Consider the following 20,746-nt stretch of genomic DNA (forward strand, 5'->3'; position numbering starts at 1 on the left):
ATTTTTCAGGTTTCAATGTTTTTACCCCTGATGTGAAGTAGCCATTTTACTCTTAAATTATCCCCAGTTTTTTAAATTATCCTATTAAGAAGAAAACACTGAGAAATAACATCTAGTTTCCAATATGCCAAATATGTACAATCTATTTTAATAACTCAATACATCAAATTCAGAACTTGTAAGAAAGATAAAGATGAATGTATTTCTGGCATTACCTTCTGGGTTTTACTAATAACCTTAAAAGAATATGTGACTCCATAACAAAGCTCTTTTCCCAATCAAGTCTCCTCTTAGGAAGAGAAATGCGTAAGTCTAGTAATGCTAAAAGTGAAACTAACTCACACAGGAACTAACTGCATTTCCCAAGAACCATAATTAAATTACTCAAGTTTATGCAAGTCTGAACAACAATGAGTTACTGAAAAGCTCTTAAATGTTCTCTGGATTAACTTTTCTAAATAGAACCACAAAAAGTAAAGAAGGAAAATACCACAGGGGTGGGGGGGCAAGGAGGGACGTCAAACCTAGACAGCCAAGTTGAAAATTCGTTTTTTTAAGAAACCAACTACAAGATAAAATCTTCAAATGTAAAATTTGATCCATTCTTACCATTGACTTTCCCTAAGCCTGGAGCTTTATTTTTCAGCAGTGTCACTTGTATCTGTGGAATATTGGTGATGTTTGAGTTCAAAACAAATTTGAAGTCCACATGTCCAACCATACAAGCTTTAGGTAGAACCAATTCAAAAACGTGTTCATCCCAACTGTTGCTGTCAAGTAAGGGAGAAAATAGTAAATAATGCGAAAATCTTTCTTCAGCCGTAACTATCTTACCACTAATATCACCTTTCATACTCTGATTTGCAGCCTCCAACAAAACTTAGTGCTTCTCAATCAGATCAGGAGAGAAGATAAGCAGTTCTACTGAGAAAGATTAAACTTAGGGCAATGAATAATCTTACCTCAGGAATCTCTACCTGCCTTCGGAACTGTACATTCCAAAAAGCCCTTGTTCCCCTAAGTGTGAGCTACTGGGCATCAGAATTACGTGCAGATTCATGGGGCCCACCCTGAATCTAAGAGAGGGGTCACAGGAATCTGTATTTTAAAATAAGAACTTTTTGTATTTCTTATACATGTCCATTCTCTGATTTTAAATTCTACATATATGCTGTAAAATAAAACTCCACTAAATTCCAGATTCATATCCAAATGCCTACTAGGTATCTCAAACTTATCATAAATAAACCCAAATTACTTGATAACTAACTTCAATATCAGTAAAAAGAAATTTCATTTCTCAATCCAAAACATTAGTCATCCTTAACTATTCGCACTCACACCAGATGCTCAGTATATTAGCATACACTATTCCTTCTACCTCCAAACTATATGTGACCACTCCTCACTTCCTCCATCAACTATCATCATGGTCTAAGTTACCATCAACAGCACCATAATTACCTGAATTACCACAACAGCAATCAAGTTAGAATCCTTGCTTCTATCACTTCCCCCCAATACACACACCACAACCACTCGTAATCTACTACCAACACAGCAGTCTTAATGTATCCTTCTAATATATAAATTATATCGCATCACTCCTACATTCAAAACCATCTAACATCTTCCCATCTCACTCAACATGAAAGTCTCACTATGGCCTATAAAGATGGTCATGATCTGGCTACCAACCATTTCCTTTGATCTCACCTCCTACCACTCTCCTCCATGTTCACTGCACTCCAATAGTAGTGTCCTTGCTCTTCCTAAAATTCATAAAACATACCTCTCAGGGTCTCTGTACTTGCTATTGTCTCCAAATTAATGCCTTCATGGAGGCCTTTCTGAGGGCCCTTATATAAAAAAATATCACACATATCTTCTCTCCTTCTCTCATGCTCACACACATGTACACACCCAACAACTATTCTATCACCATACTGTTTTAACATGCTTCAGAGCTTTTATGACTATATATGACATAGTAGATATCTGCTACTGTCTGTCTATCCCCACCAGAATGTAAATTCCATGAAAGCCATATTATTAGTGCCTTCAAAAGTACTTGCACAATTGGGAGACTGGGATTGACAAATACACACTGCTATATATAAAATAGATAACTAATAAGAACCTACTGCATAGCACAGGGAACTCTACTCAGTACTCTGTAATGGTCTATATGGGCAAAGAATCTAAAAAAAGAGTGGATATAGGTATATGTATAACTGATTTACTTTGCTGTGTACCTGAAACTAACACAACATTGTAAATCAACTATACGCCAATAAAAATTTTTAAAAAACAGAAAAAAGGAAAACTCATATTAAAAAAAAAAGTACCTACACAAAACAAACATTTAAGTATTTAGTCACACAATCCACAAATTTATTTAACAAACTAACTGCAATGATGGATTACTCTTAGCATTTTATCCTACAACTAAGAATATAGGAATTTCTAAAATTAAGGTGACAAATGAAAGGAACAAAGCTGTTAATATGCAAAAGTTAAGAAAAGAGTAACATATATAATAATTCTATGTTGTCTCTAACAAATATATAAGATGAGCTTGGAAGAATGTTTTACCTGTCAGTCTGTAGTTTCCAAGTTCTAGTATGCTGAGCAGCATCTCCATGATGTTGCTGATGCAAATGCTGAGGATGCCTCCTTTGCTGCTGTTCTTGTTGAACTTCTACCCAGCATGGAGGAACAGTAGCTGAAAACCGTGGAGTCAAAGTCTCAAAGCGGGTTAGCTCCACTAGAGACGTCAAGATGTCAAGGGTAAATGGCTGGTCCACCAATAAATCAACTCCTTAACAACAGTGAATGTAGAATTTGAAATAGGTTTTAAAAAAAGTTTTAATCCATGTTTTTTGTCTAGTCAATTACAACATTCACCAAATGGCCTCAAAGTTAATAATGTAGGCTCAGATACCTATATACAACTAAAGCAACTAGCACTGACTACATAACTAGCATTAAGAAAAATCCATCTTGAATATTTTAAATTATAGAAAGGGTACTTATTGGAGAAACCTAAACTCAACCTGTTAGAAGAGCCCTGACTGAGCTTTAACGAGCACCAGGTTAACAAGGGCAACAGAAGTAGTGGTGCTGAAATGCAAGCCTGACTTACATCAGATCAATAATTAACTTTTACACTTTGTCATTTACAAAACAAAATGCTAAACATCTGCAAGCACATAATATCTGCCCCTCTTTACTCTATTAAAAAGTAATTTTTAAGAAGTCAAAGCTATACTGACGGCAAACAAATACTTACAAACCAAAAGCTTAAACAGCATTTTTTCCACTTCTGGGGTAGTTAAGAATACCTTGTATACATACCAGTATTATAAGAGTAACAACCTGCTTCAGAGAGATTAGTTTGCGTTTACAAACATATGTATTCACATCTGTGAAATGCCTAACGTAGAACAAAGCTGAAAAACTGTTGTTCTTATTCCAATTAACAAAAATAACTTTTAAAAAAGACTAAAATATGAAATCTAATAAGTTTACAATAGCTTCACAAAGAAAGTTTACACTGCATTCTATAAAATTATTACAAGTGTACTTCAAATTACATTTTTCCTCAAAGCTTAGAGCTTTTAGAAATCTGACTGAAACTGTATTAAATGTTGTTTGTAAACATTAACAGCATATCAATGCTCCTTCTTTATTTCTTTATAATCTAATTCATCTTTACTAAATAGTATTTTTATGGAATTTATATGAAAACTCTTATTACACCAATACCCTATAAAATATGAAAACATTCAATATGTTAGCTTTTTAAACCAACTTGTGTAGTTAATCAAGACAATCAAGTCTAATTATACATAGCAAGAGACATGAATCACTTTATCTCAACCAGAGGATAATCTTGCCTCCCCAGGGCCATTTGGATGAGGATAATTGTGTGTGCTACAGCAATCAAGTAGGTAGAAGCCAGAGATACTCCTAACACAGCACAGGACGGTCCTCCCACAACAAAGAATTACCTAGTCCGAAACGTCAATAGTGCTGAGAATGAGAAACCCTGCCTTACGGTAGTAAAGACTGCTATATATTATACAAGTAATCACTAAAATTAAGATATATTATACTAGTAATCACTAAAAGTTTCCCTTTGGTGCAAAGAAGAATGATCAAATGCACAAATATAAGTATTCATGAAGAACAAATACCAACTTCCTGTATTATTTGTTTGGAATACATTTGAGTTTAAACACATTTTTTCTTTAAAGATTCATTAAATTTCTTTTAAATGCTAGGTTTGGGGAATAAAATGTGGTAAGTGCTAAGAATAAAACATAACAGCACAATGGAAGTACAAAAGGACTGTGGTATAGGGAAAGGATAAGGAAAGAGAGCTTAGTGTAACATATGAAGAGCATGAAACTGAATACACTTAAGAAATCATGAAAAGTTTCCTATAACTGGAGGTTGAGAAAAAGACTAGTTATTAGCCCACAGAGCAAGTAAAGATTTTTAAGCAGGAGTAACAATGCTAACATTACTTCTTTTGAAAAACAAGTTTTGGAGGACAGTAGAGAAGATGGGTAGGAGAAAAGGCAAAAACAACAAACAAAACAAAACCTATCTAAAGGTTCACAATGGGGCAATGAAAGTCTGAATATATCACCCCTGAGAAAGAATATTTTTTCAGCATTTTTATTCCAGTAGTAATGTTAGTAATATTAGCCATTCCACTCACTTTACACTTACTTAATGAACTCTTCTCTTTTTCATATGCTTTGTTGCTCCCTAACTAGACCGAAAGCTCCTTAACGACCAAAATAATGTTTTTACCTCTTAGGTGACTTCACCAAAACTGATCAACCTACCACAGGTTGAGAACCATTTCTTATTCTAATGTTTACAACATTTTCCAACTACTGAAAAAATAGTGATAAACAATAGACAAAAACAAGCCTGGCAACAGAATGTCCACAAGGAAATGAACTCTCTCAAAGTAACCAAGAATTGACTATAAATGAAATAATGTTTAAGATAATATAAGAAAGATCCAGAAAACTTTGAACATCACAAGAATTTGCATTTTTAAGAATCATTTTAAAAAGTTAATACCATACCTGAAATGCCAGGACTTGAAGGATTTGATAAAGGTTTGGAACCTTCTGAAGACGGTTCTATTCCTTTAGAAAGAGATCCATCCACTAGTATGTCAGCTTCATCAATATCATCACAGGTTCCTCCAATTTGGAGAAAATGAAGCTCACCACCTACAGTGTAGTAAAATTCCATCAACGTAGGTACATGAAAAATAGGTAAACAGACAAGTGTCTACTACTTAGTTAAGAAACTTAATTTATTTTAATTTCACTCAAAAGCAAAAAAAGAGGGCTACCAAAGTGACATATCTCTAAGAATTCAGAAATCAAACTGTCAAGGAAAACTAAATTTAATGATGAAAATGGCAAATACATAAACATATGTAAAAATAGTTTATCTAGTACTTACATGTGTAAGACACTATTTTAAATGCTTAATTCATTTAGTCTTCACAAATAACCTTAAAGTAGGGAGTATAATTGTGGCCACTTTACAGATGAGGAAACTGATGCACTAGCTATATTGGAATCCACAGCCCAATCTCTTAATCACAGCAGTAACAAAACTGAACAAAGATTCTTAATTTTTTGAAGCATTCACAATAAAATGAAATCAAATCAAATTTCTATTTTTCATTATTTCTATCACAGAAAAGAAAATGGAAAATGAGCTTAGCAAATATTTAAGAACAAAAAAAAAACAAGAATATTTGGAGATTCGCTTCCAGAATAATAAGGAAGACAAAAATCTTATTCCTGAAAAGCATCTATAAAGTTGGACAAAACTGTAATTTAAACAGAGTGGGTCAAACGGTGAAAACCAGCAGATACGCTACTACTGCCACAGGGGACTCTGATTTGTAAAGCTTGTCCGCTTAAAGTGGCTCAGTGGCGAAAAGAAGGCCCATCTACTCTGCTATCCGAGGTCAGAATCCTGTGTAGGACAAGCAAAACACTAGAAATAACGAGAGATTAAGAAAGAAACATAGGGGGCTTGGTAAACATTCCACACATCCCACATTGATCAGAGGTTGCAAATATGTGCAGCAAAGACCAGATGGGGTCCAAGCCATCAACATATTCTCAGTCAACCAAGTCCCCATGCCTACGTAGAAAAGACCTGAAAGGGCACAAGAGAAAATAAAAATAAAGATAATAACAGCCAAGGCACACCTGAACACAACCTTACCAGTAAACGTGTTTCGTCACAGCCAATTATCAAAATCATTGGCTGAATACTAAACTATGTGGACAGAGAGGCAACAAATAAGATACAAGTCTTAAAAATAAAAATCAGAGGGTTTCCCTGGTGGCGCAGTGGTTAAGAATCCGCCTGCCAATGCAGGGGACACAGATTCGAGCCCTGGTGCGGGAAGATCCCACGCGCCACGGAGCAACTAAGCCTGTGCGCCACAACTACTGAGCCTGCGCTCTAGAGCCCGTGAGCCACAACTACTGAAGCCCGTGCACCTAGAGCCCGTGCTCTGCAACAAGAGAAGCCACTGCAATGAGAAGCCCACGCACCACAACAAAGAGTAGTCCTCGTTCGCCGCAACTAGAGAAAGCCCGCCCGCAGCAACAAAGACCCAATGCAGCCAAAAATAATTAAGTAAAATAAATACATTTTTAAAAATAAATAAATAAATAAAAACCAGAGGGGGGAAAAAATGAAAAAAACATCAGTGGCTGCTCACTGCAAACGAAACAGATTTCACAGATTTAGGCCAGGTGGGTTACCAAATAACCAATGCAACAACCACCTCCAAAGGGGGGTAAATCATAGTCCAGAGTTTCTACAACATTATTTAAAATGTCTAGTATTAAATTAAAAATTATAAAACATGTGAAGAGTGACACATGCTCAAGAAAAACAAAATCAATGAGAAATATCTCTGAGCACCCATATTTAGATTTAGCAGACAAATACTTCAAAGAAGTTATTGTAAATATTTTATAGAATAAAAGGAAACCAGGTATAGAGAATTAGAAGAACGAACGGTGAAAATGACTCAACAAATAAAGAATCTCAACAAAAAAACAGAAATTATTTTAAAAGAACAAAAGGCAAATAAATCCTAGAGTTGAAAAGTATCTAAAATGAAAAAGTTCACTAGAGACTCAATGCAGATTTGAGATGACAGGAGAAGGAATCAGTGAAATAAAAACAGATCAATAGTTGTGTGTTATATATGAAAGTTGTTAAGAGTAAATCCTAAGAGTTCTCATCAAAAAATAATAATAATAGGGAATTCCCTTGTGGTCCAGTGGTTAGGGCTCCACACTTCCACTGCATGGGGCACAGGTTCGATCCCTGCTGGGGGAAGTAATATCCCACATGCCATACGGTGTGGCCAAAAAAAAAAAATTAGCTTATAACATTAATTGTAGATTTTTATCAAAAGACTCAATGTTTCTCCATGAGAGTCTTATGCTATTTGAATATACTCACAAGACAGAGTCAAATCCATTTGATTTACAGTCTACAGTGCTTTTCAAAAATCTACTTTATGGACTGTCATACATACATTTTAAAACATCAACTTTTCTGTCCTCTTTATTGTTATTAATCTCATCTTTTCAAATGCATCTTGATCAGTCAACCCTTAAAGAACTGGGGGATAATTTTTAAAGTGGTTAACTTCTCAGGCTTTCTCTTGTCCTTCAATTCATCTAAATAAATTCCATTACATGAGATCACTTCCTAGAAATTTTCATTGTCCAAACTCCATGAAAACATTAATCTATTTCATAGCTTAAATACTATTTCTCCTCTGAATCGCCAAAAGCTATCTCATCAAATAAATCAAATCATTAAACTCTGATTGCGTTTGTGGAAACTACTAGTATCTTATGAATATGTGCCCTGGGACCAGGTAACTCAGGTTCCAAACCCAGCTCCACTTCCAGATGGCCTACAGCAAATTATATTGTTTTCATTTTTTAAATCTTTCAGATTAAAATATTCCAAAAAGTTCAATGTATGGGTGTTCTGCTTTTATTACATTGTGGCAGTTTAATGTAGTTTAAGCACTCTGATGACAGACTGCCCAGGTCTGAACGCTGACTCTGTCATTTATTAGCTCTGTGACTTAGGCAAGTTACTTAACCTCTTTCCCTCGGTTTCCTTATCTGTAAAATGGAGACAATAACAGTACATAACTCATAAAGTTGGTGTGATGACTAAACAAATTAACAGAGGTAAAACTCTCACAGAAATGAACTGGCATATACATGATTAATAAGCTCAATTTATCCTTGACACCACATAGTATTTTAATGTTTTTTCTGAAAGTTCTATTATTCTAAAATTATTCTACACTGCTCATTTTTTAAAATAATCTAGTTGGATTTTGATGTTATTTGAAGATTTTTTTTCCCCTTGTTATTTCACTAGATGTGTTTAAAAGAAGGCAACCCACACCACTACGTCCACTGTTATCCTTCTTAGCCAAACTCTTAAAATCTTTTTAAAGAGAGGAAAAATTCAGGTTAATTCCTACCAGAACCACAAATGAGATGCATAACTCTTCCCAAACCCAATTCCTCTGCTAAGCATTGGTTATAGTTACTTAGGCTTCAAATATTTCCTGGCCCTAAATTCCTACTAAACAATCAATAGGACTATTCATTTTCTTGATATTGTCAGTAATTCCTTAGTAACACTATCTGTTACTCTGTATGAAGCCTCAAATGTTGCAAAACTGATTCACTATCAGCAAAAGGTTAAGAGTAAATAAGACAAGAAAAATTTATTTGGCAAAACTAATAATTATTTACTAAATACTTTTATTTCAGAAGGAAATAAGGACATGTATTTGTGCCAGAAACTTTACATACATTATTTCATTTAATTCTACCAAGCCTGGAAATAGGCTGCCTCGTCCTAGTTTATAAATAAAGAAACAAAGGTTTACTGAGTTTAAAGTAACTTGTCCAAAGCCACAAATTTGAGCAGATGCAGAGTCAGGACTCACAGAAACAACAGCAGGTTATTTTCTTGAGGTTAAAGCAGAGAAGATACTTTCTGAGAGACTTATTAACTTATTTAAATTAGAATCCTTACCTAGGGCAGTAGAAAAAAGTTTTAAAAACAGTTAAAACAGTAGAAAGATTTACGACTTCATTATAAAAAAAATAAATTTCCATCTATATGGATCTAAAATTCATGCTAAGTATGCACATAAATGAATGCCATATACATTGATTTTATAAGATTTGTAGAAGAACCAAACTAATCAATAGCTTACCTTTGGTGCATGCACACAGCCTGTCTGTGCCCGAGCAGTAAATGACAGAAACAAATGTGTCTTGTTCCTCAGTGCCCTCCTTTTTAGGAGGTTCCACTTTGGCCAAAATTTCAAAGTTTGAAAGATCTAATATTTTTACATATCCTCCCTGAGTGGTTATTACCAGGTGTCCAAGAGTAGAAATATCAGACTTTTTCTCTCTCTCAATGCCATTCTTTGAGGTTAACTGCATTTCCTCAGCAGGTTCCTCATAGTCATCCTCTCGATTATCCAGTATATCTGGCGGAAGCAAAATGAGCGAGGTAATTGTGTCCTGGGGATCTTTGATATGTTGGATTTTTATTGGCTCCTCTTCTAAAGTCACTATCCGAGTGGCATAATTCATTTTATAAAGTATTAAATATCCACCACTAACATTCCTCTGCTCAGGTTGAATTATCAAAGGAGTCTGTACATCTGCTGGTGATTCGTGTTGGATTATACTAATATTTGCACCATTCACTACAGCAAGATTTGATTCCAGCTCACCTTTCCGTCTATTACATAGTGCAGAGTTTAACTTATTTAAATTATTCAAGGCCTCTACTTGATTTATTGCACTCAAGGATTCAACAGGGCATGTCCGCAGTCCTACTAATAAATGAATTCCATCAGCACAAGGAGTTATTGAGTCTATACAAAGATTCTCCTCCTCCGCAAACTTTGGCAGCCTCAAACACTGAACCAAAGTCCCAGGCTTGGGAAACACAGAGTTCCACTTCTCAGAATCTGGAGAGGTAAGGTTGGCTGCTGCATCTGCAAATTGCTGAATGTAAGTCACAGGAGGATCCTGCAACAACAACTGCTCCTGACTATCCAGCTCCATTTCAATAATCTGTGGAACTGTAAAACCATCATCGTGCAAACTTTTACTCATTATATTGTTCATCTGTGAAAAGATTTTTCCTGCTTTCTCATCAGATTCCTTGATGCTATAAAGAAGCAAAATGGGTAAAGTCCTTCTTACCAGAGGAAAATTTAATTCTGAATTAGTGCAGGATTCATTGTCAGTTGACCCTTGTTCTGATATACTTTCACCCTGAGTTCTGCTTAAACCATCCAGTGACCTGTGAGAATTACTACTAATGGGTGAGGTAGCAGGAGATTTATATGTTAATAAACCTCCAGCTAATAAACATGGAAAGGGAATGTTGTGTTGTTCCTGGTGCTTTTCCTTTGTCTTTTCACTCTTAGAGTTGGTTAAGCAAGGATTTGCCCCAAGTTCTTCAAGATCCTTAACAGTATCTTCAAGAACATTTGCAACAATCTCCCACTGAAGTTTTTCTGGCTGCTGGAGGATGCTGAGTGCTGTTATATCAAGGCTCACGTCCATGGCTTCCTTCTGTGATGCATGCCCTTTGAAAAGGAACAATATTCATTACAAATGGCCTTGTGAATATAAATCAAAATCTGTAGTATAACATTTTCATTAATTTTCTTTTTTTTGACTCATCCAGTTGGTGCATTTTAATTACACTAGTGGAAGAATTTAAGACCTTTTAAAGGAAATTTAATCAAACCTGAGATGAATCTACTCAGAAAAACCACAGATGAATCTACTCAGAAAAACCACAGAGGTATTAAAGAGTTTCAAAAATCATTTTTAATTCAGAATACATTCTCCTGGCAATCTGTGAGCAAAATCTTTAAAAAAAAAAAAAAAAAAGGAGGAAAAAGGGTTAAAGAGTGAAGACATTATTAGTATCAAAATAAAAGATTTCTGTCCTTCAACTCTAAACCAAAAATATACTCAATACTACGCATATGTCATTTATGCACTTTGAAGAATATCCATGAAACATTACTGTAATCTCAGTTCATCACCTCTCTCCCACCCCACCATGCTAATTATCAGCTGACTGTCATAGCATGCAATTTATTTCTAACCTCAGCTCAGAAAAAATAATAACTAGAAAAAAAAGTTCCCAAAATTAGTCATTTTAAGTGAAATATAAGTGTCTTCAGTATTATCCTCTCATTTATAGTTCATTTCAAGTCAACTACATTACAATACCCTTACTGACCTTTTGTCTACCGTGTGATCTTCAAGCTGTCCCCTTACAAATAGTATAAAGGTCATTCCTCAGTCTCAATGCTCCAAAAATACCATCTCTCTCAACACAAAACCCTGAAGTAGGTGTCAGTCAACCTCTAAACCAGCTATAATCTCTTGATACTGAATGCAAAGTTTCAACCAATCTGTTTTTTTCCTCAATAGCACAAACTATCAGGCAACAACATTATTAGCAATAATAATGTAAAGGTCACTCTATGTAACTTGTGGAAATACCAAAAAAACTGGAATTGGTTTTACAATTTTAGATTAAGAAGAGCATAGAAGAGTAAGGAAATAAGTATAAAATAACTCAAGGTGATTGCATGGAAGTTTGAAAGTTACCCAAGTACAGGAATGAGCAACAGAGATTCATGGAACATCCAACACTTGAGATATACTGAAAGCTCTGTTTACACCATTTTTGTTAACGATTTCATATGCAATATCTTCAAAATGCTCACGGACAGCTTTATCTAGACTTTCCCATTTTCTCAGCATAAACTTCTCATTTCACACAATGTCACTATTATCATCTAAAACTAAATCCATTTCTAGCAAAGCAGAAAAAACTTTAGTTATAAACTTAACAATTTAATTGTACTAATGAAGCTGTTTAACCACTCATTTGACTGTATTCATGTGCAGCCTTTATATTGCCATGCAATATTTATATATATTTACTTTACAAATTTACTCATTTAGATATGAGGCTGAAAGTTGAAACATTATTTTGAGTGAGATTTTTATAACATGCAATACACTGTAATAAATCTTGAGGATGCTAACTATCTATTGGACTAAACTGAAATTTACTTAACTGATTTTTTTTTTTTTAGTTATGGTAGGAAATTGCCAAGAAAAAGCTATTATGTACATATTAAAACAAAGTAAACTGACCATAAGTTACATATATTAACACACATTTAAGACAATATTCAAAAGACATGTGAGATGAGATTATCCATTAAAAAAGAAAATATAACAAGTGGCATTACTACTCTGTTTCTTCCCAACTATTTAATTGATGTCTAGGAAACAGCATATGCAGTACATTCTCCTCAGAAGATTGACAAAGCATGACCACTGTCAAATACTGCAGTAAGGAAAACTGTCATCTTTACTTGTCTCAGAATTTCTCAAACCTGTTGGACCACAAAATAAATTTTTACAGAACATACCTACAAATATCCTGCAGTATAATATTCTTCAGATAATCATATTGGGAAACCCTTCTCTATTCTGCTTACTTAGGTAGTAGTGTCAACCCACAGTTCTGCCAACCAAACTTCCAGAGGTTTACATTAGGCATTTTCCTAAAACCATCAAATTTCAATTTGAACCGTTCTTCAATCTCTTGCCAAACATTCTTCTCCTTCTACACAAGAAGGTATGTACCCTTAATTCTGATATATGAACCAAAGAGCAAACTTTTCTCTCTGACATCATCTACTTACAAAAGTCATAACCTTCAACTAATAAACAGATAAAAGTCTCTTAGTCTCCACTCACATTTTTGAAATTAAGAAATATATTCTACAATTTTTCAGACCACATCATTCAATTTGACAGGAAGAACTTGGAGTTAGTAAATTTAAGTTTGGAAATAGCATCTATGACTTATTTTAGATACTTCAGGAATAAAATATATCTCCCATTAATATCACAAGCTCCAAAATTCACTAACAGTCTCTCAATATAAAAGAATTAGCTTAGAAGATACATATTTTACTATAAATCAATGAACTACTTACAAATCCTCAAATGAGGCAATTAAAAATTCTGAACTGCAAGAATTTTTTTCTCTTACCATGGTTACCTTTTAATACTACATGAGGACACCACTCCCAACCCTGAATGAGGTATCATAAAAAGAGTCAACAAAAATATACGGTAAGTGGGAAGTGAAGTAAACAGGACTACAGAATCTAAAGGAAGTGTGAAAGATCAAACGGGCGTAGATGAAAATGATAAAGGTAGAAAGGGGATAAGGAAATAGATCAATATATAAGTACTATAATTACAAAAATACCTACTGAGATCCCTAGACCCAGAGGAAAGAGCTAGGCCACAGCATACAAAGGAAAGGATAATAGCTAGAATCAAAAAATTTAACAGCAGAAAAAGGAACAGTTAGTTCAAATACTTCACTTGACAAAGGAAAAACTGAAGCCCAGAGAGTTTAAGTGACCTGACAAGACCAAAGACTTATTTTGCAAGAGTTCACGCTCTAACCAGATCTCCAGATAACCAGTGACCAATGTATTATTCTTCATCAGATTTTTCAAAATGCACTAGTAGCCCTTTCTTTTGCAAAGGGATAACAAAGTGGAAAAAGAGCACTCTTCATCAGACTAAATATTTTAAATGTAATCAATTATTTTTCCTAGAGCTAATTACACATTTGTATATTATTTGGGGCCATTTCCTACATTTTTCTTGATTGTTTTCATTGCTAAGAACTACCTTAAAAGACAAATGAGGGTTAACCCAAAAATCAGTGCAGTATTCTGTTTGGTGGCTTTAAAAAGATTTTACAACAAATTGGAATTGAGAGCACCTGCTACTCTATACTAACTTTAGACACATAACTTTTAACAACTGAACTATACAAAACCAATTCTCCCCTAAAGAGATTTAATAAGTCATATATGTCCTTATTTCATGACATTTGACATTAGAAAATAGCCAGAATTTAATAATGGTCACTTCTTTAAAATAGTGGCTACTTCCCAGGTAATCTGTTTACATATTTTTATCTTAATCAATTGCCAAAATTTTAAGTAACAGATGTTAATATCACTATTTTATATATTAGGAAGTGCAATCAGACTATAATAAGTGACAGAGTTGGGCTTCCCTGGTGGCACAGTGGTTAAGAATCCGTCTGCCGAGGCAGGGGACACGGGTTCGTGCCCTGGTCCAGGAAGATCCCACATGGCGCGGAGCAACTAAGCCTGTGCGCCACAACTACTGAGCCTGCGCTCTAGAGCCCACAAGCCACAACTACTGAAGCCCGCGTGCCTAGAGCCCGTGCTCCGCAACAAGAGAAGCCACCTCAATGAGAAGCCCACGCACCGCAACTAGAGAAAGCCCATGCACAGCAACGAAGACCCAACACAGCCAAAAAAAAAAAGTGACAGGGTTAGGATTCGAATTCTGAGATGCCTTGCCTATAATATAACTACATTAAAATATGAAGCATACTCTTTTGCCTTAATATTTCATAAGTTAATGAACAAGGCAGCATTTATTTGATGCCTTAATGTCTATGATTTTATACTTTATAATTTATTCTCTATTCACCTGTGTTTTGGGGAGAATAAGAAATCATTAATTAATAAGTATTAATTTAAATGTTACTTATTTAACAATACAATACACTATACAAATAAGCTGAACACATTTGGAAGAGTTTAATGTCCCTGAAATATGTGACAAAGATTTAATAAGATTCATTTTAATTCCTTTGGCTCAAATAGGTACTATTTAAATTTTAAGTATGAAACTCTATGAACACACTACTAATTCAAGATCTCTGATACATAATATTTGAGATTTCTTTGTGTATTAATGAAAATTTAGAGTTTGCACTAAGAAATACAGAATTAAGTGGTATTTAGCTTTACCTAAAAACTATATAAATACAAGGATATAAAAAAAAGATTATCTAGTATTTTTTACATACCTGTCACAGAATCTGATCTGGAGTGCTCTTCACTGTCTGAATCCTCCAGTAAATCATCACTTAAAAGATAAATTAAAAATTAATTTCCATTTCAAAAAAAGTATACATAACATGAGACAGCAAAGAAAAAAGGACAATGTTACCACCATTGTTTTGCATCTCAAACAAGCATCACACAACTAGCTTAAATGATATATAAGTAGTTTGAGACCCTAACTGATTAACAATGCTCATAATGAATCATCTTAAATCATTAAATAAATGTTTGCCTGAAATAGAGTGTGGTAATCTCTAAAAATTTACAACAGAATCTATGGGAATTCGACAAATGAATAGGTACGACTAGGGACAGTCTGGGTAAATAAAATGAAAAAAGAGAAAAACAGCTAATAAAATCAAGCTCAAGCTTCCAGTAGTAAAATTTTAGTAACTATTCTATTACTGAATTCAGAAAAGTTACCCTAAAACCAAATAGAATAGCTGTATAAATATGTGTGTATGTAAGTGTTTTCACACAGATACGCATTTCATTTGTGTTTTGCTCTTGGTTTTTTTTCCTTGTTCGGGAGGGGCTGTTAAGACCACCTTGATAAAGCAGGAAAACTACTAGAACTCATAACTTAGGAGTCAAGACAACAAGACTCTTTTTCCTCTTCACTCAGGTGGCCAAGAAATTGCCAGCCTCTCTCTTTGCATCTAACGTTATCCTCAGTCTCCACTGTTAGCAAACAGGAAAAAAGATATAATTACAGACCACTCTAGCACAACATTAGGCAGTGTATGAACTAACAATCAGCACATTTACAGCAGTTCTAAAATTCTGATAACCTAAACTACAAAAATTAAAAGATGCATTTCACAAGAAGGAAAAGTAATTCTCCCTTTTTGAAACAATATATTGCACCTGCCATCTGAAATACCTAGGCATTTATAATTTTATTTTATTATGAAACGTAACCTGGAAATGTCCCTTAGAAATGCTTAAAGTAATGTCTGAAATTGGGGTGGGAAGATACTTGCTTAGATATTTTTGACATAATTTCTGTGTTTCAGTCTTTTCAATTGGTAATAACTAACCATAAACAAATTTTGTGCTATAATTTAAAAATAAAAAAGAATGTGAAAAAGATGAGCTGCTAATTAGCCTCAAGCCATTCAAATATTAACTGGCTAGTTTCAGAAAAAATAATAAAGATATTTGGAAAAATAAATCCTAAGAGGAAAAATGAATGATTGGGAATTATCCAGAATGAAGAAGTCCAAACCAAGAAGAAACTATAGGTTTTGAGGGCTTTTGCATTAAGAAAAATAGCCCAATATTACCCAGTTACAGAGACAAAAGATAAAATCTAGTAGTAGTGTATTTTAAAGAAGGAATTCAGCTGTCTTGAAGTTACAGAGAATGTTACAAAGGGTTGCCAGATAATTGCCTTAATTAGCCCACAAAAAAACAAGCTTTATTGTGAAATTCTTCAAAATAAAATAATATTTAAAAAAACATTATTTCTTCACAGAAAAATGCTCATACTACTAAGTGATAAAATCATATGAGTAAAACCACTAAACTGTACACTTAAAGGGTGAATCTTCTGATGGGTAATGATGCATCAATAAATTTTTTTTTAATCACATGGGTTTAAAAAAAACTATACACACCTAAACGTTAACAAGACTGGATGGTATGATAATGGGGACTCTACTTTTCTTCAATTTACTTCCATATATTTTCTAATATTTCTACAATAAACATGCATTACAGTTGACCACTGAACAACACAGGGGTTAGGTGCACCAACACTCCATCCATTAAGTGGAAAATCTGTGTATAACTTATACTAATTGCCCTTCTGTATCCGTGGTTCTGCATCTGCAGATTCAACCAACCACAGATCGTGCAGTATTCACTATTAAAAAAAATACACACACAATTGGATTCACGCAGTTAATCCATGTTGTTCAAGGGTCAAATGTACTTATATAATAGACACTAGATTTACTGAAGTCTTTTACATGATATAAAACCTTTTCCAAAGTAATAAACATGCAAAAAAATATATATGGTAAGTTTAAAATGCTTAGTTAAGATTATATATGCTAATACTACAGGTGTACCTTAGTTTTGAAATATAACTAAGATATACAACACTATAAGCAATTTCAAAGATAAACTCAGGAAATTTTTGCAAATTTGAAAGACATAACATACAAATGAGGCATCCAGACAAAAATGTTAATTCATTAAAATTAAATGTGTCCCAAATATTCTTCCTTAAATAAATTCAGAACAAAAACAAATGTTGCCTTCTAAGTAGAAATAGACAAAAAACAATTGCCAAGCAAGCTATACTGCTAATTACTTTAAACTTCTTGGTTAAGCTTTAATTTCTTCAGTTAATGTATTATTCTTCAAGCTAATGAAGCAAAGCATATTTTAAGACAAAATATACTATATATACTATATCTCGTGCCACAGAGGCAGAGGTAGTCTGGCTCATTATATCTACCACCAATTCAACAGGAATCCTGCTACCTCTGGAGGAAAGGAAGGAGAGAGAAAGGGCTTGAAGCTCCACCTCTTCAGCTTCCTCCTACCACCCCGACACACAGTAATCTTTGTATATGACTCATTTCACACTATCTTGGGAGAAAAGGGTCATTCTACCCTGGAAAGATTTTAAGTCTCTTAAAAAAGCAGGCAGAGCAATTTATATCTCAACCCTAGCACACGAGCTCAGATAATACCTGTCCGCAAGAAATACTGGACAAGTGTTTACCTAAAATGTACATTTTACCAAGGTGTGTATATGTGTGTGATCTTAAAACTACATCTTGACTCAATTTTTAATCCTCAAATTACAAAACTGAGTCAAAAGTTCTAGTTAAAGTCAGTGTTCAGGACACACCAGTTTCATTATCTTCTATGAATAATTTTCCACTAATTTCGAAGTAAATCAAAGAGATCACGCATGCTTACTTTTCAGTCTTACTGGCAAATATGGTCAAATTCAAGACAACAATGGGCCAACTGCTTTCCCATCAAGCTCTCACAGGGACTTAAAATAACTGAGAGCACCATGAAGCTTCAATTCAGTCTGTTCCAGAACTCAGACCACATTCATTTACCTACTAATAATTTCCACATACTAATTAGCAAGAGGGACTAGACAGAGGTAAACTTCCCATTTTATATGTTGTGAATTCCCCATTAATTTAAATAATGAAATCATTTCCATTAGTAAAGTTTTATATTACTTCTTTTGTGTGTGTGTGTGTGGTACGCGAGCCTCTCACTGTTGTGGCCTCTCCCGTTGCGGAGCACAGGCTCCGGACGCGCAGGCTCAGCGGCCATGGCTCACAGGTCCAGCCGCTCTGCGGCATCTTCCCGGACCAGGGCACAAACCCGTGTCCCCTGCATTGGCAGGTGAACTGTCAACCACTGCGCCACCAGGGAAGCCCCTATATTACTTCTTAATGAAAGTGCATGCCACCAAATAAGCAGACTGTGAAATAAAAATGATAAATCACTGTGGTGTAACACCAACCACACATCAGTAACACAAGAAGCCCTGCAAGTGAAATGATAGATCTCAGTATACCAGGACACCTGATCAGTTACACAGGCTCCATTTCACATGGCTACCGTCAGAATCTTAAAAAGTGGTAGCTGCTGTTGCTGAAAACAAGCTGAGTGGCTTATGGACCCCTTCATTCTGCCTACATTGGGAGTATCGCAAATGTTGCTCTATAATCCTACCCAGTTCAGAGTTACAACTGCAGAGCTTCTTTGGAGACAAGTAGGTAAGATGGGATTTTAATTGACTCTCTTTCCCCCACATAGGTCAAATACAGCCACAGAAATCATCAATCTCCAGAAAAGCTGAATAGAATAGAATCCAGCACAACAATTCTACCAGAATCTTTCCTTAGCATTAATTATTGTACCTCAACTCACTGCTGACTACTGATACATTTATTGTTTTAAATAATTAGATCACCTTGCCTAGCCATGGGTTATTTCACTATTCATTACCACTTCTATATTTTAGCTGCTAATGAAAAAAGGGGAAATGAACCAAATGATTCAACTGCTCTATGAAAAGATTTAGAAGAAGGCAAAATTACAAATCTAATCCAAGGATTTCATTTCATTATTTAGACTTTACTTTTCAATGGTGTGATTATTCCCAATTGGCATAGATTGAGATAGAAAATAAAGTATATTTTATAGACTATGTTGTTTGTGAATGACAATTTCTTTCAAGAATCAATTATTTCAGATTTCTAACCAAACACTGAGTCTCTAATCTCTTGAGACTAACAACGTTTTCTGCCTCTTTAATTAGATTTAAGAGAATATACAATTTAGGAAAAGAAAACACTTAACTTCTATAAATATTATCAAAACAAATTTACATACCTATCTCCTTCCAATTTTGGTATATCTGAGCAACTAGACGAGTCTTCCAGCCATGCCAAAGTTGGTCTCCTAGATTCAACTGCTGAGCTTGGTTCTCCTGAGAGAATAAGCTGTTGTACAATTGCTGGATCATATGCATTAATTTCAAATTTTAAGTGCACCTAAACAAATAAATGAAAAGCCTAAATTTACAACGGATTTTTTCTCAATCACTAATATGTTTCTTCAAAATTAAAACATACCTTCATAAGTTTGGAAACATCCCATATACAGATCTTTCCTCGTTTCGTTGCAGCAGCTAAAAAGTGAGGGCAGCTCCCGGACCCAAAGCAAGATATTCTGTCAGTTCCATCCGTGCAAGGGAACTGCGCGGGACTTGTTGCAAGAGTGACTGACAATGGCACATTCTGTGTGTGCTCACCTTTCACAAACGGGCAGTTTGGGGAATGTCTCTCGTGTTCAGACCTTTACACAAATTAAGGAAGGGAAAGTTTACTGAACAACTAAGCCGTTAAATCTGTACACTAAAAGAGAACTCCACGATATTTTTTCTTTAAAAAAAACAATTAATTGAACTTAAAGTATTCTTTAATTAAAGACTTAAATAGCAAATTGTTTCATTTTACTGAGATCACTCTAACATGTTAAACTACTCACTTTAACAGCAATTGTTCACTTTAACTGATTACAAACAAAGCCAGTCTCAGATGAAACAGATAAATGATACAGTAAAATTTATATCATATTAATATACTGATAAAACTGTTTAATCTCCTTATATTTCTTCACACTAGTTTCCCACAGCTTTAAATAAATAATTACTTTGTTTCAGTTTAAAATTTTCTATGTATTCTACAGCATGGTGACAAAAGATAACATTACCATATTGTATATTTGAAATTTGTGAAGAGGATGTATCTTGAATTAAACATTCTTAACACACAAACACAAACTGGTAACTATTAGAGGTGATGGATATGTTAATTAACTTGATTATGGTGATCTTTTCACAATATGTATATATACTGAAACACCAGACTGTGCACCTTAAATGTATGTAATTTTTACATGTCAAAGTTATCTCAATAAAGTTGTTTTTAAAATAAATAAATAAATAATCCATACGTAGATACAGACCCACCTATCTATATAAGTGGCCACAGCTGTAAAGAGCATACAATAAAACTCTATAAATGCCATTCATACTGCAAAAAA

At 34.4% G+C, this 20,746-nt stretch overlaps 1 protein-coding gene across 7 annotated transcripts in view; it reads right to left on the reverse strand.

Annotated features, from left to right (window-relative positions):
* BIRC6 (baculoviral IAP repeat containing 6) overlaps positions 1-20,746 on the reverse strand; it is a 234,405-nt gene that overhangs the window by 171,573 nt on the left and 42,086 nt on the right. For all 7 annotated transcript variants that reach the window (XM_060026859.1, XM_060026858.1, XM_060026861.1 and 4 more), the window contains exons 7-13: positions 19,774-19,996; positions 19,532-19,692; positions 15,115-15,173; positions 9,335-10,729; positions 5,109-5,258; positions 2,596-2,821; positions 610-770 (exon numbers count right to left, since the gene is read on the reverse strand). In XM_060026859.1, coding sequence (XP_059882842.1) covers positions 610-770; positions 2,596-2,821; positions 5,109-5,258; positions 9,335-10,729; positions 15,115-15,173; positions 19,532-19,692; positions 19,774-19,996 — 2,375 coding nt within the window. The remainder of the gene's footprint in view (positions 1-609; positions 771-2,595; positions 2,822-5,108; positions 5,259-9,334; positions 10,730-15,114; positions 15,174-19,531; positions 19,693-19,773; positions 19,997-20,746) is intronic.

This window comes from Delphinus delphis, chromosome 12 (assembly GCF_949987515.2).
Source record: "Delphinus delphis chromosome 12, mDelDel1.2, whole genome shotgun sequence".
NCBI lineage: Eukaryota > Metazoa > Chordata > Mammalia > Artiodactyla > Delphinidae > Delphinus > Delphinus delphis.